Raw genomic sequence first — 18620 nt, 5'->3', positions numbered from 1 at the left:
ATGCAAATCAAAACTACAATGAGGTATCACCTCACACCAGTCAGAATGGCCACCATCAAAAAATCTACAAACGATAAACGCTGGAGAGGGTGTGGAGAAAAGGGAACCCTCTTGCACTCTTGGTGGGAATGTAAATTGATACAGCCACTATGGAGAACAGTATGGAGGTTCCTTAAAAAACTAAAAATAGAACTACCATACGACCCAGCAATCCCACTACTGGGCATATACCCTGAGAAAACCATAATTCCAAAAGAGTCATGTACCACAATGTTCATTGCAGCTCTATTTACAAAATAGTCAGGACATGGAAGCAACCTAAGTGTTCATCGACAGAGGAATGGATAAAGAAGATGTGGCACATATATACAATGGAATATTACTCAGCCATAAAAAGAAATGAAATTGAGTTACTTGTAGTGAGATGGATGGACCTAGAGTCTGTCATACAGAGTGAAGTCAGAAAGAGAAAAACAAATACCGTATGCTAACACATATATATGGTATCTAAAAAAAAAAAATGGTTATGAAGAACCCAGGGGCAGGACAGGAATAAAGACGCAGATGTAGAGAATGGACTTGAGGACACGGGGAGGGGGAAGGGTAAGCTGTGACAAAGTGAGAGAGTGCCATGGACATATATACACTACCAAATGTAAAATAGCTAGCTAGTGGGAAGCAGCTGCATGGCACAGGGAGATCAGCTCGGTGTTTTGTGACCACCTACAATGGTAGGATAGGGAGGGTGGGAGGGAGATGGGAGAGGGAGGAGATATGGGAACATATGTATATGTATAGCTGATTCACTTTGTTATACAGCAGAAACTAACACACCATTGTAAAGCAATTATACTCCAATAAAGATGTCTAAAAAAAATAAAAAACTAGTTCATAAAAAAAAAAAACTGTTTTCTATAATAAAGCAACGTACCAGTTGCCTCCCACTGTCCTGTCTGCCCTCGCTTTCTGCCTGGATGCCTGAGAGAACATCGGGGGAGGAGGGGCAGGCAGACAGGGACGGGCAGGGACAGTGTTCTCAACAGCAGTTCTGCTTTGAAGATTATGGAAAGATGAGGGCACCCCCATGCCAGCAGTTTGAAGGAAAAATTATTGTTTGACAACTGTGGCCTGCAGTACAAATTCTTGTGATCTGGTTGTTTACAGCATTTAGGAAAACCTCAGAGCTGCAGTAAATATCAATACCAAATGGTTGACGTGCTTTCTTGTTTTTTTCCTTAAGACTGAAGTAAGGATTTTACTTCTATTTCTATAGGTGACCATTACTTTTTATAGTGAATATTTATCTATTCATTTACTGTAGCCAAATCTTAATTAAAGTGGTTTATTATATGTTTTTGTAGAACTATAATTAAAACAAAACATAATAAAAATGCTGATATGTATGATCTTACCAGGTGAAGATAAGGCATAGTAATGTAGATATTAAAATCAAAACTTGATTAAACATTGCAGACTGTGTACGCTGAATGGCTCTGTGTAGATCATTCTGAAATAATACAGAACAAGCATATTTTAAATTTTGATAGATACTACATATTCATGAGTTTTGTTACATTTATTACTATGTATTACATTTCAACTATCTTGTGCATACTCAACACACATACTTTAAATGGATATAGCAGCATATTTTCGTTTTTGCCTTGGTCTATATAACCTTACTGTAACATTCATATTACCAAGATAATACTATGGGAGACCACCAAAGCACCAAATTTTAGTTTACTCGCCTTACAAACATCTGTAGAGTTGTTACACTGACTCCCCAAAAGCCCTCCACGGTGAGTATGCTCTCTTGTGGAAAATTCTAATTTTAAAAGATCAGAAAATAATATGTTCAATTAAGGGGAAAGTAATAGATGGATCAAACTACAACCATATCTCATTCTCTGAATCAGGAAAAATAACATGAATTATGCCAGGTGATTTATCATAAAAATAAAAAATTATATAGCCAATGAACATTTTTAGATTAATTTCATTCATATTAAGAGAAATGTGAATTCAAGATATAATTTTATTTTCCAATTGAAAAACATTGAAAATAATAATACCCACTGCTATTTAATATGCAAAAAACAAGCACTCATATATAATACTGCTCATGTAATTTGTTATAAATTTCTTGAAAGTAATTTGGTAATACAAGTCAAAATTCACAAAGGTATGCCCTTTCTACTTCATGGTTTCATTCATTTAATTAGTATTTACCCCATAACATAATTTCTAAAAGCTAACCACATGAAAATTATGAGATGGAAATCAAATACTTATGTATGTTCATCTTTATTACAAAATTATAAGATTTATTACGTGAAATAATGAATGTCCATTACTATTAAAGTAACTAAAAATGCAATAGAAAAATGGTTAAATAAATTGATCAAAACTAGATAGCAGATTTAATGCATCCATTAAAAATGGTTTGAACAGGAATATTTAATGACATAGGAACCTGTCCACCACATACTATTATATGACAAAAAATTTAAATTATAAAATTAAACATACTATTTTGTGTGTGTGTGTTTTCATAGAAAATATTAGAAGAATATAAGTTATTACTAGTGCTTAGTCTGTGTGGAAGGTTTGTAGTTTTGCATAATGTTTTATTTTATGGTTTCCTGTTGTATAAATTTTTTATAGTAACATTTTAACAGTCTGCATATCAGGACTGCGTGAGATAGATAACTTCATCAATACAAGCAAAGTCTCAATGAGTCATAGTTTATCTTTCTCTACCACACATTTAACCAAAACTGTAACAAAAATAAACTAAGTTGACTAGAATTTCACCTCGCATCTCTTACTTTCTTCTAACAGAGGTGTTAATGAACAGAAAAATAAATTAAAATTTAGCAACCAGGAAGAGGAGAAGTAAAATATAGAGCTATGATGGAAAATGAATCCTAAATTAACAATGCAAGCACTACTTCTACTCTCAACGATTGACTAATAATTCCTCTCTTGGTTAGGTTACTTTTTCCAACAGCTAATAAATGCAAATTAGCAAAGCCGTTTATTTTTTTTTCCTGGAGTATTTTTTTTTCATTAGGAATTTAGGCAATCTATATTTAGTGAAATAGTATTTTTTTGGACAGTTAAGACAGACTGATGTTTCCACAAACCATCCCCAGGCTACAGTCTCCCCTTCTTAGTCATGAACTTTCATGAGGCTCCAGTGGTTACTTAACACAGATGTTTAGAAATATTCATCTGGTTGTGAATATTCAAATGTTATCCAGATATTCCTTTTGGCCACAACTGGTGTCATAATTTCTGTTAAAAAGCTATTTACATTGTAAAGCAATTATACTCTAATAAAGATGTTAAAAAAAAAAGCTATTTAAGAGAAAAGCAAGTTTGCCTCCAAACAAATTTAATTTCTGTGTGATAAAATTAATAATATTGAGCCCTTACTATGTTTATGCCAGATACAAGATTTTACACATACATATATATGCATGTATATATAATTTCATTTAATTCTCACAGCAAGCCTGTATGTAGGTACTTTTATTCTCTTGTGAAGATGAAGACATTAGCAAAGAAGTTGAATCATTTGCTTATCTTATCAGAGCACTTAACATAGAGTGGACTCCTATTAACACCTGTAGAATAAATGACCAAGCAGCAAGCTCACTCATAAGTGTCCAAGTCTATTATAGCAAAGAGATTTTGGTCATAGTTATAAATCAGTCCTTCTGAACAGGGTCAGCCTTGGGCAAAATGCAACTGTGGCACATCTCTTCTTTCCTGCTTCCCCTTCTCCCTCCTAATATCCTACTCCCAACCCAACCCAGCCTAAAAAGGTGACTTTACATGAGGGCCTTCTGGCTGCAATATAGGGTCTTACAAAAGCCTATAGATTTTTATGGACTGTGAGACTACCTACAGTTAAGAACAGTTTAACAATGTTACCCCCTGAAGCCTTAAAACCAGGGGTCCCGTTATACATCAAGAGATTGCCTTAGAAGGGAAGGCTGTTTGTCTTCAGGAAATTGGCTAACTAGTTGGACCAGTCCGAACAGCAGTTAGCTTTGGTTTGGTGATATTTGGAATATCTGAACTATTTTTGTTTACCAGCTCATAGGGCCTTATGAAGGAAGGGACTTGGCAATATGGGCATTTTATGACTTTTCATTCTCATTAGGGTATAAGCAGACTTGGGATCTATTAGCTTAGACAGTTATGCAACACATCACTTTAATGAGGTAAGAAATAATGGAGTGTTGAAAAATATTTTTGTCTTTACACTTGTCTTTTATACTTACAATCATATTTTCCAAGGCATGTTTGGCAAGCCAACAGTTTAGAAAGACTGGGACAAATAGATTTCTTAAGGAAGGCCAGAATATCTGGAAAACAAATCAAAACTAAACTTTTATCTCAAAGCAAGAAATTGATATGATTGAGAAGAAATGTGAAACAGAAATAAGTTATTAAAAACAATAGAATGATCTAAAACATGTGGCAAATACTTTAAACTCATATGACTATTGAAATGCAAGGAGCAGACAGGATCTTTTCATTCATTCTCTAAGTCTTACTTAAGGAAAAATTCTTCGGAAAATTATTGTAGAAGCAGAATGAAAATAATCAGCCCTCACTGGATGTCAGCTATAATGTGCTAATTAGATCACTAAATCTTTTAGTGTGACAGTTTATAATAGACATCACCTCTTTCTTTCCTGCAGCTGGAAGTAAAAAGTAGATGTAAGGAGACAGAGCTTTAGTTTTTCATAGCATTACCACTTAGTCTCTGCAGATGCAAACATTCTTACTGACTTTGGGGAACTGTACTCCACTGGAATTATGTTGAATTAGCCATTCAATCTGGGGCCAGTTGTTCCTCTAGATAAATCACTCAAATTAAAATAATTGTCAGAACTGAGCAACAGCCTCAGATCATATTGACTTCTTTTCATAATTTTCCAAATAAATTCAAACAAATAAGGTTTAGAAAGCCTATTACCAACAGATATTACTGTAACTTTATCAAATAGAGATTAAGACCTAATTTTGCAATGGGAAAGTGCTAGTTACATACTTTGTAGTTAAAACAGGATCACTGTGGAATTGGTCCTCCACAGACTTTGATAAAGAAGCAAATTACTAGTTGTCTGGCTGACGGCAACTTTCTTAGTAAAAAGAGAACTGGACTTAGGAAATCCTATGGTTAAGCTCGAGATAAACATATTCTTAGCATGAGAAATCTTTATAAATACTTGGTTTTACTTGGTTTCTATTTTTTTTTTAATTCCACAATATACACAAGAAATGGAATGATTAATTCCTGGTCTGTTTAGACAATATTGACACTTGTTAAAATGGCACCTCTAGAGCATATATTTCTAAAAGCATTTCATTTTGCAATTGTACTAAATCTCATTAATTTTCACTTAATTTCACAATCCAGTTACCCAACTGATTTTACTATTTATTTTTTAATACCATGATTTAAAACAATAACAAAGTCTAAATTCATCCATCTGAGCTAATATGTTATCTATTACTATTTAGATTTAAAGACTTTATGTCTAATTAAAAACTTATTTCTTTTAAAGATTCTTTTAGGACTTACTGAGATAATGAAGGGAACCGCATTAATTACTTCCAAGATGAAGGGTATTCGTAAAATCTGTTCCCAGATGTTTCCCTTCCAAGAGAGAATGAGTAAAAATGAAAGTCAATTATAACTGAATCCCATTAAAGGGGGAAAAAGACAGCATCAGAATTTCTCTAGCAATAAGGATGTGTATATTAATAGAATACCAAATTATTATTTAGAAATGTAGCAATGACTTTTAGAGATTATTTTGCTGAATGTAATTGTGCCCTCTCAATTTTGTAGTCAGTGTAAGAAGTAAAACAAATGTTTGTAGTAATCCTTGAATATTGCATATAACACATTTTAATCATAACATATTTCATGGAAGAAAAGTTACTAGTAAAAATAAAACACATTAAAAAACCTTACAGAATCAATGAAAAAGTGACTCAATCTTAATTTTTTTACTATAATAATTACATTCACAAACTTTAAAGCATATCAAATAGTTCGCAAACACAAACATATAACAATGTTCCTTGGAATTAACATTGTTTTTAGATTAATAAAATTTAAAGGGAGGATTTTCTCAATCTTCTGGATTCTAATTTTCCAACCCACATAGTGCAACAATATTAATCAGGCCTGGCTACCTAATTTGTGGGGCTAAGGGCAAAATGAAAATGCAGGGCCTCTTAGCAGGGCCTCTTATTAACAAATTATGAAGAATTTCAAGAAGGTGACATCAGAGCATTAAAACAAGCACAGGCCCTTCTAATTGTGCAGCTCTGGGCAACTGCACTGGCTAACAGGTCATTCCTGAAACTTTCTTGAACGGTGTCTAGCAAAAAAGAACTCAGAACTTCCTAAAGCAGTTTATTCGTCTATGAAAACAAGAACTACCCATTAGTAAGGCAATTTGAAATCTGACTCCCTGTAATGTCTAATTATTTTGTGACACTGGCTATAATATTGGGATTCTTTATTTTTCTTGAGGTCCCAAAGCCTTAAAACATTACAATGATATAAAACACCTCCACTTCACAAGGCAAGTTCTAGATCAGCAATCATCTGTGTGCTAAAGAAGTTTTGTTATCATTAGTTCATCACCCGTCTGCAAGCTGTATAAAGAGTGGAGGAGGGAGCAGGTGGAAGAAACAGAAGCAATGAGACCTCCTCTGTGTAGAGATACAAGGGTGCTGTGTTACTTTCCTCACCACATCCAGCTCAGTGAGGAGAGCTCGGGTGAACGACCCAGACAGCTGTGCTCAGACATGGGGGCTGCATTTGGCCAATGCTTAAAACATCATCAAAAAACAGCAGAGCAAAGACAAAGAGAGTTGAGATGAGAACAGGCCATACTTATGCCAATCCTAAGAGGTACTTATTTTCTGCGGATGAGATATAGACCCTAAAGAATGAAACTTATGGCCATTCTAAGTTCACACTCAGGAGGGCTGTGTTCCTAAGGGGACATGGAACCGTGACAGACGGTGGCCCTCAGGACCCCAGGGCCTGGGTCAGAGCCCTAATGGCCAGCCTGAGGCTTGAGGCATCAAGGAGCTTTGGCCAAAGGCCTCAGGAGAACTACAAAAGCCCCGTTTGGACCTGCCATCAGAGCAACCCAACCGCAGACTGTTCTTGTGCCAGTAAGGCAACTTTGTCCCAGAAGCTGACCTCACTCCTCCCCATGCCTCCTCAGCCCTGAGGGACCAAAATCAGCTGGTGTCAAATAAGGGAGGAGGGGAAAAGAGGAGATGGCCCCCAAGATGATCCCCTGCCCCATGTGGTTCCAGGCCAAGAAAAAGTTAAAACTGGATAAGAATTTTAAATTTTTACATACTGATCATAATTTCTTAAGTACTAAACTGAGATTTGCATTGCGATTGAAAAGTCTAAAAAAGCTAAGATACCTGCCCAAGACTTCATCTGATGAGCATGGCTCATAAGGAAAATGACTGGATTTGAAGGAGAAATGCAGGAAGACTAAAGCCTTTTCCTACTTGCACTGAGTCAGGCCTACCTATTCAACAAACCATTTATAATTGATTTTAATTATGTGAAGCTCCTATTTTTTATTGTGCAGGTTAACATTACCATTTCTTTCATCAGTTTTTTATATGACTCAGTTTCCAGAATGTTTAACACTTGGCTTACTCTTTCCCTACTGTGTTTTTACTTGTCATTGTACATCGTTCCTTGATGTCAATGATTCTGCACAGGAAAAGAGACCGATGTGACCAGAAGAAGACGGCAGGGTGGAGTGGGGAGGGGTATGAGTACAGTTACCACTGGTCATACGGCAGGATCTTTCTACGAATACACAGCAACATTAGTTGGTTTTCTTAGCTGTGGCACACTGGAAAGTTTAGCTCGTAGTAAACCAAAAGTCTTTCTATCTCTAATGTCCCTCTTCATTTCCATTTATAACACACCAATTTGATTTTTATGATTTTTTCTCAAACCAGTAAAAGAGTCTCATGACTAGTATGTGACTTGGTTGGGTTCCCTTCCGATTTACCTTCCATATTAAAGCCAGAGAATTCTTTCTAAAATGCCAAATTTCCATTGCCGTCATATTAACATCCAAACTCCTCATTACATCATATGAAGCTTCATAACTTGGACTCTGGCTACTGGTTTGGTTTGTACCTACTACATTCCTAGCCCACCTTGAATTCAGCTACAGATACATCACATGTAAAACTGATTTTGAGGCAGTTCTCTGAACACACTACGCTATTTCATACTTTTACAACTTTGCTCACATACTTCTCCCTCTGCTTGGAATGTCTCAGTCCCCATACCTTCACCACTAACTACCTGGATATATCTTTGTAACATTTTATAAAACTTATTTGTTTATATGACATTTGGACTCAATAAGCATGTGAATGAATAGATGAAACTTTCAAATATCTTATACATATTCTTCCCTTCTTGGTATAATTAATTTTTGACCTTAAACATTTATATTTCTTTCTATTGGATCCAAATGGAAACCCCTGAAAGAATATTATTGTTTAAAGCCTTCCTGGTGCAATTATAAATAAGTTGTTAAACTTATGGCCACAAAGCTCAACAGGTTTTCTGGAAGAAAGCATTTCAAGAGTACTTGGCTATATACCCATCTTAGGTAATCTCATCTATGTGTCAACTTCAACATATCGTCAATAATAAACCAATGACTTCCAATGTTGTATCTCTAGCTGAGATCAATATTCTATCTGAGAATCTCTTTCAGATCTCCACTGCCTAATCCACTGCTTCACACAGATGCCTCAAAGGCATCCTGTGGGTAATATGTCTAAAAGTAAAATTTAAACGACAATGAAAACAAGACAATCCGAAACCTATGGGATGCAGAAAAAGCACTTCTAAGAGGGAAGTTTATAGCAATACAATCCTACCTCAAGAAACAAGAAAAATCTCAAAAAACAACCTATCCTTATACCTAAAGCAACCAGAGAAAGAAGAACAAACAAAATCCAAAGATAGTAGAAGGAAAGAAATCATAAAGATCGAAATAAATGAAATAGAGACGACTCATCTTGATGACTCAGATTCATCAAGAAAAAAAGGGAGAGGATTCAAATCAATAAAATTAGAAATGAAAAAAGAGAAGTTACAACAGACACCACAGAAATACAAAGGATCATAAGAGACTAACAAGCAACTCTATGCCAATAAAATAGACTACCTAAAAGTAAAATTTATGATGTTTGCCCTGACTGGTTCTCCAGTAACAGAAACCAAAAGTTCTGGAGAAACTCTTTACACCTTCCTTTCACATGCTAAACAAGAATAATTTGACAATAAGACTTCCTGATTCATATATGGACCTTGAGTCCTCTGGTTCTCATTCTAATGCTAATCCCACTCCAGCCTCCTAACCGGTCTCCTCCCCTTCCTTCTTGCCCCATTCCCATCCACCTCCCACAATGTTACCAGGAATATGTTTCTAAGGCACATCTCATGTGCCAATCCCTACCCCTCACCCCACGCCACCCCCACTCACTTTGTAACTCTTGAACAATTCAGACACTTGCACAGCGAAACACAGATTCTATTACAACCTACAAAAGGCAACAAATCGTTTAGCTCTCCTTGTCCTCTCCCCGCGAATTTTAAAGATCATTCTTTCCTAAGACCTTCCACTCCTTATATATGCCAGGGCCTTGGCACGTGCTTTTTAAGAGACTTGGAAAATCTCCACCTTCCTTTCCAATTTCCCTTTGTCTAGTTAATTCACACACATCTTTCAGCTCTTAACTCAAAATCTTTTGAGTGTTTTGAGGCTTTCCTTGCCCCCTCATTGCACACACACCAGACAAGATCAGATTCCCACACTAGGTTTTTCTATCTTCATCAACATCCTTCTCATTCCTTTTTTTGTTTGTTTTTATATATCTAATCAACACTTGATTTTAATGTCATGAGGTCCAGGTGAGAGCATCTGTTTAGTTCGGGATTCTTTGCTCTGTTCCTAGCACAGTCCTTGACAGCCTGAAGCTCCTCAATAAAAACTAGAACTGCATTATGTCAAACACGCTCCTGTGGATTCATAGCTAATGTGTGTGTATTTGTGTGTTGTAGCAAAAAAGGAATTTCCCCCTGAGGACTAATTTTCACAATATAAAATTATACAGGGAGGCAATGTACTCATTGCTAAAAATAAGCGAATAACTTTTCGATTATATTCATTAGGTTTAATTCTAAGATCTCAGGTTGTCTTCTGAACATTCATAAATTATCTCCCCTAAGATAAGCTGACGAAAAATAGATAGAAAAATTATCCAAAAGTTGCATTGGCTATTAGAGAGTCCCCATCGGCCTGCATCATATAAATCCACATGATAAAAGTAATTATAGTGGAAAAAGAAAGCCTAAATCTGGAGAATGCGGCTACATAGAGAAGCATGAAATAAGATCCAAAAGGCAGGCACATGCCTTTCAAAATTAAGTTAAATACCTGTTTCACTTAATCTTATTTTCCTGAACGAGATGAAAGGCATTAGTCTCCTTCCAAATGGTAACCTAAAGAAAAAAAAGTTTCTAAAAAGTAGGTTTTTCTGTTCTAAGCGTGTAGAGCTCTCTGTGTTCCTCTCCTTATTGACAGAATTCAGTAAAATATAAATAAAACCTAATCTAACCATTCTACAACATTTGGTATGGATGTAACCTTCCTTAACCAATAAAAATGCAGGACAACAGGTGATTTTCTAAGATGTACCAGGCTTTTATTTTTATCATAAAAGAAAGTGCAAGTTTGGAACTATTATCTAGGTAACTCTAAAAAGCACTTTAAAAATTATAAGATTTATGGTAATTTAGTTGTTAGCCCAGGATGGAACATGGGACTTTTAAAAAGCATTTTCTTCTATAATATTAAGAATACCTATATTTAAAATATTTAACCAAAAAGACTAATAACTTACTTTCCTTCAGTGAGTTTAAATTATGGAGTAACCCTATGGCAGTCTTTTGTATTTCTGAATGTAAACTCAACAACATTTAGATTTACCATTTCCATGGCATGGTAAGCAGAATCACCAGGATCTAGGCGTCCTAGTCCAAATCCTTTGTTCTTTCCAGAAATAAGCCCATCATGATGTTAACATTTCAAAACTGTTGCTTTTTCATAAAGCGATTACTGTATAGAAAAAAGAATTGTAGATTTAACCAAAGCCTTCTAGGTGTGCTGAACTTTTGTTTTCAGAGATTTGGAAATTATGCCAGGGTGTGTTTTTGTTTCCTTTTGAGTTAATGAATGTATGTGTATAAATAGAGTTCTATTTTGAAAGCAGCTGATAAAGACATAGAGGGTATCTATCTGACAGAAGAATAAGAACTTCCCTGTTGGGCAATCCCTGTGACTATTTTGACAAACAGCGATAAATAAACATGAATTGAATGATGATTTAACTTCAGACCTGCAATTCTGTATGACAGAGGACAAAATAAGTGGATATCAGGGATTTGTAAGTTATTATCTGCTAACCTCAACATACACTTTTAAGAGTTTTTGCTCATTTTGCTTTTACTCATTAGTCTTTTGATTTAAAAAAAACTATAGTCTCCATGATAGTTAAAACTTTTTTAATTGTTAAGGATTAAGTCATGCTTATTTTAGAAAGTCTAATTTTAAGAACTATAAAGTACTTACAAATAAAGTATTAAATTTATTTTAAAATATCACATATATACATATATGTTGTATATGTAAATATATACATTATCTGTATATATATATGTAGATGTAAACAAATATGAGAAAATTGTATGTTGATTTGCTATTGATATTTCAGAACTAGAAATATCAAAGAGCAATATTAGAAATGGATTTCATTACTAATACAATATCCATTTCTGCATACCTATCTATAATTTTTCTTAAAAGTCTAATTTGAGAGAAGGACCTCATTTGAAGTTCTGCTGTATGGATTTGCATTATATATATGCCATAAATAGTTATCAATTATTTAATTTTTTCATTCCAAAAAATGTATCCAACAGTTTATTGAAAGGGTCAGAAGAGTTCATGAATTTGACTGAATATATGAAAGGAAAGAAGGTAATTAACAGCAACCTGTCCTTCCAATGTCACATAACTCCTTTTTATCTTTTGTGTTGTAACACACAGGACTCTCACCATGAACCTCTCCTCCATCTAGACATTAATGTTTATGAAGGTCAGAATGAAAATATTATATGTCATCTAGCTCTACCTGCTAGGTCTTTGCTCTCATTTTATAAATGGCAGGAATTAATTGATTACGAATGTCAGCACCACATAATTACAATGGAAAATTATAATTCCACCTTGAATCTCTTCGTGCTTTTTAAATGACTACTATTAGCAAAGCACCAAAGTTAATTTCATATTACTTTTTAGTTTGAATTTGGAGCACATACATTCACCAATGCAGATTAATATTTTGGCCAGTTTATGCATTTGTACATACTCTTGTACTAGCGGAAGAGATTTCATTAAATTACAAAAAAACACCCACATGCCTAATTTTTTAGTATGTCACTTTTTGCGTATCATATTCAACATTTATCACATACTTGAATACTAAAGACCTTAGAAGATAACATCTTGGATATTAATTTACTTGATTTTTATTTTATTCTTCTAGGTATCCAAAATCCAGATTTGTCAATCAGAACATATTTATAGAGCACCTATTCTGACAAGAAGATATACTAATAAGCCATTAAAAGATGCCTCCTCAACATCTTATTCTATAGTGTCCATCACTACGCTAGTATTTTCTAAGTAATTTAGGATTAAGTGACCAGCTATGTGCAAGATCTTTGAGCTTCGTCCTCTAACTTCAAAATATTCTTTCAGGCACCATTTTCCATCTCCTGTGCTCTCAGAAAAGAACAGAATGTATCCAAAGCTACTTAGTAGTCCTCAACTTCCTGTTCTAGCTTATTCTTACTTTTTATAAACCTTGCTTCATCCATCATTTTTTCCTGTCCCCTCTACTTGCTCTCTTTAAAAGATGCATATTTTTATCATCGTGAGGCAATCTTCCACCTCATTATATTGCCTCTAGGGAGCTCCTGTACCAGTCAATCAACATTCTTCATTTGACAGTTTTACTCTCAACTGTATTCCATTGAAATTGGGCTCTTAAGGATGAATAACAAATGATCTCCCAAATTGTAAACCCAAAAGCCTTTCTCAAGCTTCTTACTAAACTTTCCAAGGTTCCCATGCTTTCATTTAACACTTTCCTTCCCTAGACATTTCTAACATCCTATTTTTCTCATAAATATTAAATCAATCCATCTGTATTATTTTTGGAAGGCACTCACTCTTTTCTTTCTACACTTTCTAATTCATCAATCTCACCTTATTAGACACTGGCCTTATGTTCTTTAGGCAGAGTTAATGAGAGTTTTAAAAAGGAAGCCAGCGGAAAAGGTGAAAGAGTTTGTAAAGACTTCTTGCCCTGAATTTTGGATTAAAAAGTAGTCTAGGGAATGTTATCTTCAAAACCTTACATTATGAAGTGAGAAAGAAATTTATATGGTAGATAAGAATTCCCCCAAAACAGAACCTTGAGTGCACTTGTTGACGTCGTACATGCAGAAACTGCGAACTGGAAATCCGTGATGACTATGACAACCATTCTGATGACTTTCCACGCTTCTATTCCTCTGTCTGTCCTCATTGCTTGGTTCTTCCTATGGACACACTATAAGCATCTTCATTAACGTGGGCCTTCTCTTCTCCATTGGCTACTATCCCATCCTTAATGGACTTGCATGCTTCCTTCATCATCTCTATGGAAATGACTGTCAATTCTTAATAAATCTCTCCTGCAAGTCCCAGATCCTCCTTTTCAATTGCCTGCATGTCACAGCTATTTGTCCAAAAATACCTCAGATTCATCATTTCCAAAACCATTTCCATTATTCCACCTATCTCGACCCCAGTCTGATTTTTTTCTTGATGTAACTTTTCTTGGTTTTACTGCCTTGTTCCCAGTCATTTGGATTTAGGAAATCTTAAAATGATTTTTGACATTTTCTTCTCCTCATCTATTTCAACTAATCAGTTGATGATTTCTTTAGTTTCTACCTTCATGACTTATCTTGCATTGAATGTATTCCTTTCACCCAGCCAAAGCTTCACTCGAAGTTTTCCTTTCATACTGCAAATGCATCTTAACTGAGCATGTAGTTTTCAGTGTCATGTCTCTTTGACCTGTGCTGCACAGATGTTCTGAACTAATACTCCTAAAACTTAGTTACAATTATAGAACTCTCGTGTTCAACATCCTGCATCAACTTCCCACTGTACGTTGCCGTACAAGGCCCTCACTATATTGTCCCATCTTTTTCCACCAATATTTTCCTACATATGCCATACTCTGCCCAAACCTAAGTAGTTATTCATTCTTCCAATTTTATATGCACATTCCTTCTTTTATGCCTTTGCTGATTCTATAAATCCCTGATGTTCTGCCTTTTCATCTTTCTTTAGTGAAGTTACTGATTCAAGGATTCTGCTTAAATCAGTCTTTTCACCTCTCTCTATGAAGCCCCACAGGACTTTATTTGCACCTCATAGGAAGTACCTATTATTCAGCCTTGTATTATTATTGTCTATATAATTTTCTCCTGCCCACCCCCCTTTCTAGATTGTAAATTCACTGAGAAAAAAACAATGCACAGTGTGGTGCTCTTCATCAAATAAGAACTTAATAAACATTTGTTAAATTGGGTTAGCCAAGCAAACCTTCGCCAAAAATGAAGGGAATTCATTAAAATTAGACATTTTTTTCTCCCTCAGTGTTTCCTGTACAGATCAGGAGAAGAGATGGAGAACAATAAAAAGCCAAACCATTCCATCTGCTTGTCTCATATGAGCATGCACGTAATGGGTAAATTAGCCCATGGGAATTAGCGAAGTATGTTTAAGCCACCAAGGAAAACATTACTATGTTACCACAGCTTTTTATCACATACTGGAGAGGTTCAAAATAGTTAAAGGGGTTTAAGAAGAGCTTGCTTTATCCCCAGAGTATGAATTATAAATAGAGGAATACTGGGTCAATGCTAGTAATGTGTTCTACCAGCAGAAAACTTCTAATTAAAATAACTTACCTTATAACTGAGATAACCAAGTAGTATTGTTTCAAAGAGACTTATCAATGCCACTGAAACCTAAAATATAAATTATACCTTAATGAGAAAATCCAACAAAATCAAAATATATATTCTGATTACAATACTTTTAACTTTATAAATATGTGCATATATGTGTGTATATGCATATATACTTATATATATATATCATATATGATATGTGTATATATATATATATATATATGTATATATGTATGATATAGGAGGTTCTATGTGGCACTTTAATTTCTATATACAGGTGGTAGGCAGCAGGCTGTTCCAGGCACTACAGCTTAGTTTTTATAATTTCTAATACTCCTCAATAAATCTTTTTAAGTTTATTACCACAAATGTAAATGTGGGATTGGAACAGTCAGATGGCTGGAATCTTCACCATATGTAAAGAATAGGTTTTGTTTGTGTGTGTATTCTTAATACACACAATCACACACAACTGTCCCATCACAAATAATGCTCTCCCCCAGCCACACCACCACCATCTCAGTACACCCACCAAAAATGGCAGTTCCCTTCAGAAAATAAAAGAATACAAGCTTGGAGTTAAAGGATACTTTCCATCCTATCACCCACTTCAAACAAAATGAAACATCCTCAAACACTAAACAAAACAGTCCATGTCAGCACTTCAAGATACTTTCAGATTTTATTTGAATGGACTTCGCAGCCAATTCCCCTTCTGCCGCTGGACATGGGCATCCTGCAGCCCCCTAGACAAGCTTCCACTTTTCTCTCTATTCTCTACTCTTTATACAGTTTCCTCTGCTCAGCTACCAAAGAGCTATGATTGCAACAGAAAAAGTAACCAGTAAAGACATCCAAATTATTTTGTGTTAAAGACCCTAAGCACTTCAGGAGACAGGAATATAATCAAAATAAGCAAGCATCAACATGAAATAACTGAGGTAACAAATATATTTGTTCATAGATTTGTGAGAGTACAGTCAATCTGCATGGGAAGGGCAGATACCATAGAGTTTTAGATTCTGACTCCTGTTGGAATGAAAACTTTGATTTAGGTAAAATATAAGGAGAATTTTAAAACATATGAATGCATGACAATCTAAGTAAAAAATCTAAGTAAAATAAGTCCAGAAGTACATACAGTAGACAGACAGTAAAATAGAAATTTTTCACTTTTTCAATTTTCTCCACAAATTCTCTAAATCATAATCTCTTACTTTTTCTAGAGGTACACATTGTTAGATGATCTTGAGACCACTTTTAGCATGAATTGCCCAAAATCCTATGTGAAAATGAGTGTTTTTATTATTTTAGAATATCACTATCAGATAAAAAGCAATTTGAACAGATCAAAATATATTTCAAGGTCATATATAACTATTCATAAAAATATTAACTTACTTTACAAGTGTGTACGGCACTGAAATGAAAGTCAGTAAAAAAAAAAACATAAAACACAACTTGACTTCAATAAAATACAAAATATGCAGACATAGTAAAGACTTGATTCATAGTTATAATCACAATGCATACATAATTAAAATAATTCATTGTCACATATAAAATGTACAGACCTCACAATCAACCTGACTTTAAAAGACAACCCAAACATTTGATTTTAAAGTATTTCAAAGGTTGTTTATACACAGTGAAACTTGAGTCCTTCCATTTCTTCCAGACTCAACTGTTTTTAATCTTAGAGACTCTACTCTTTGAATGATTTTTGCTTTTGAAAAACAATAGAAACTAAAAAGTATCTGCAGGAAAGAGACACGAGTAGAGGAGATGGGAAGTTGTAAAAAGTTTGCCTGGCATGAAATTCAACAAAAAAAGGAACAAAGATAGATCCAGAGGACTCCAGGGAACACCCCAACAATGTAGGTCAGACACACTGTGCTCCACAGGTTCCCTTACTCCTTCTTCAAGACTCCTTTTATGCCAGGGCACACTTTTTGTTTCATTTACAAAATTATCTGCTTAGGGACCAAGCTCTTCCTATTGGTAATGCGAACTGTTTGTTCATTTGTTTATTCATTTAACAATTATTTATTGAGATTCTACCATGTTCCCAACATTGAGCACAAAAGGTAAAAAATGCAAACATGGTTATGGGCTTTTGATTAATTTTTCAAAGATGATATAACCTAAGACTTTAGGAATGCCTAAAGTAGTTTGAGGAACTTGTTGTGCCTTCAAACAAGGTTGGGTTTACTTTAGTTTCCTTCAGATCCTCAAAAGCTTTCTGAAGTCTAAACCTGATCATGAGGAAATTCTCAAAAGGTAGAATGGAGGGCTCACGTAGACATGAAGAAAGGAATAAAAATTTTAAGATGTGCATCAAGATTAATTAAACAATAAACGAAAACTCATTTTTAATGTCAAAACTTTTCTCCCCAGTAGTATTGCTCAGTAAAATATAAATAAATCCAGAAATATAGGAATACAACAAAATTGTACATAACCTGTAAGCCCCATAAAGGTAGACTTCTGTTCACCCAAAAGATATGAGACCTATGAAAAGAATAATAAGACATTAGTTTTTTTTTAATGAAAAAAGCATTCATTTTTACATTTTCACTAAAGTTGGAAATATTTAAATGTTGTTACCATAAAAAAACAATAAAATACCATAACTAAAATTAGAAAAAAGATCTTACATTGCTTCAATTTTCTTTTTGGTAATACTCGTCTCTGTTCCAGGAAAAAAAAAACCCTTTTTAATTTTGTTTTCGGTCTCATGTTAATCATGTAAGAAAAGACAATGGGCCCTTATTTAAGGAGTGAGGATGGCCAGGGTAGAAAAACTCAAACCACCTGCTAATCAACTCTCTATTGAAAAGCCACTTAAGACTCTTCCATAAACTCTAGGACTTTGTTATTATTATTTTTTTTTAAATATTTACCAATCCCATTTTATTTTTTATTTATTTATTTTTTGCGGTACATGGGCCTCTCACTGTTGTGCCCTCTCCCGTTGCGGAGCACAGGCTCCGGATGCGCAGGCTCAGCGGCCATGACTCACGGGCCCAGCCGCTCCGCGGCATGTGGGATCTTCCCGGACCGGGGCACGAACCCGTGTCCCCTGCATCAGCAGGCGGACTCTCAACCACTGCACCACCAGGGAAGCCCCGGACTTTGTTATTTTTAACACAATGTATCGGCAACACACATTCAACAGCTGAAATAATCAGAAGAAAGTCAGTGACTCAGATTGCAGAGCACACTTATATTCAGATTTGAATCTTTATAAAATATTTAATATATCACCCAAAAACCTGTGACTGAGGTTAGCATAAAACATTATGCAGGGGCTTCCCTGGTGGCGCAGTGGTTGAGGGTCCGCCTGCCGATGCAGGGGACATGGGTTCGTGCCCCGGTCCGGGAAGATCCCACATGCCGCGGAGCGGCTGGGCCCGTG

General features: G+C 35.1%; 1 protein-coding gene across 9 annotated transcripts in view; it reads right to left on the bottom strand.

The window, feature by feature from the left end:
- The window catches only part of KCNT2 (potassium sodium-activated channel subfamily T member 2), a 383268-nt gene that overhangs the window by 196315 nt on the left and 168333 nt on the right, over positions 1 to 18620 (bottom strand). For 5 of the 9 annotated variants that reach the window (XM_079945031.1, XM_079945029.1, XM_079945030.1 and 2 more), the window contains exons 4-8: positions 17665 to 17713; positions 15200 to 15259; positions 5606 to 5680; positions 4296 to 4379; positions 1413 to 1507 (exon numbers count right to left, since the gene is read on the bottom strand). In XM_079945031.1, the coding sequence (XP_079801157.1) occupies positions 1413 to 1507; positions 4296 to 4379; positions 5606 to 5680; positions 15200 to 15259; positions 17665 to 17713 (363 nt within the window). Of the gene's footprint in view, positions 1 to 1412; positions 1508 to 1751; positions 1829 to 4295; positions 4380 to 5605; positions 5681 to 11010; positions 11036 to 11096; positions 11269 to 15199; positions 15260 to 17664; positions 17714 to 18620 lie in introns of those variants that run through there. The other 4 variants (XM_079945033.1, XM_079945034.1, XM_079945036.1 and 1 more) reach the window with 4 other exon arrangements.

Source organism: Stenella coeruleoalba (genome assembly GCF_951394435.1).
Source record: "Stenella coeruleoalba genome assembly, chromosome: 1".
NCBI lineage: Eukaryota > Metazoa > Chordata > Mammalia > Artiodactyla > Delphinidae > Stenella > Stenella coeruleoalba.
This window is presented reverse-complemented; position numbering and strand designations above follow the sequence as displayed.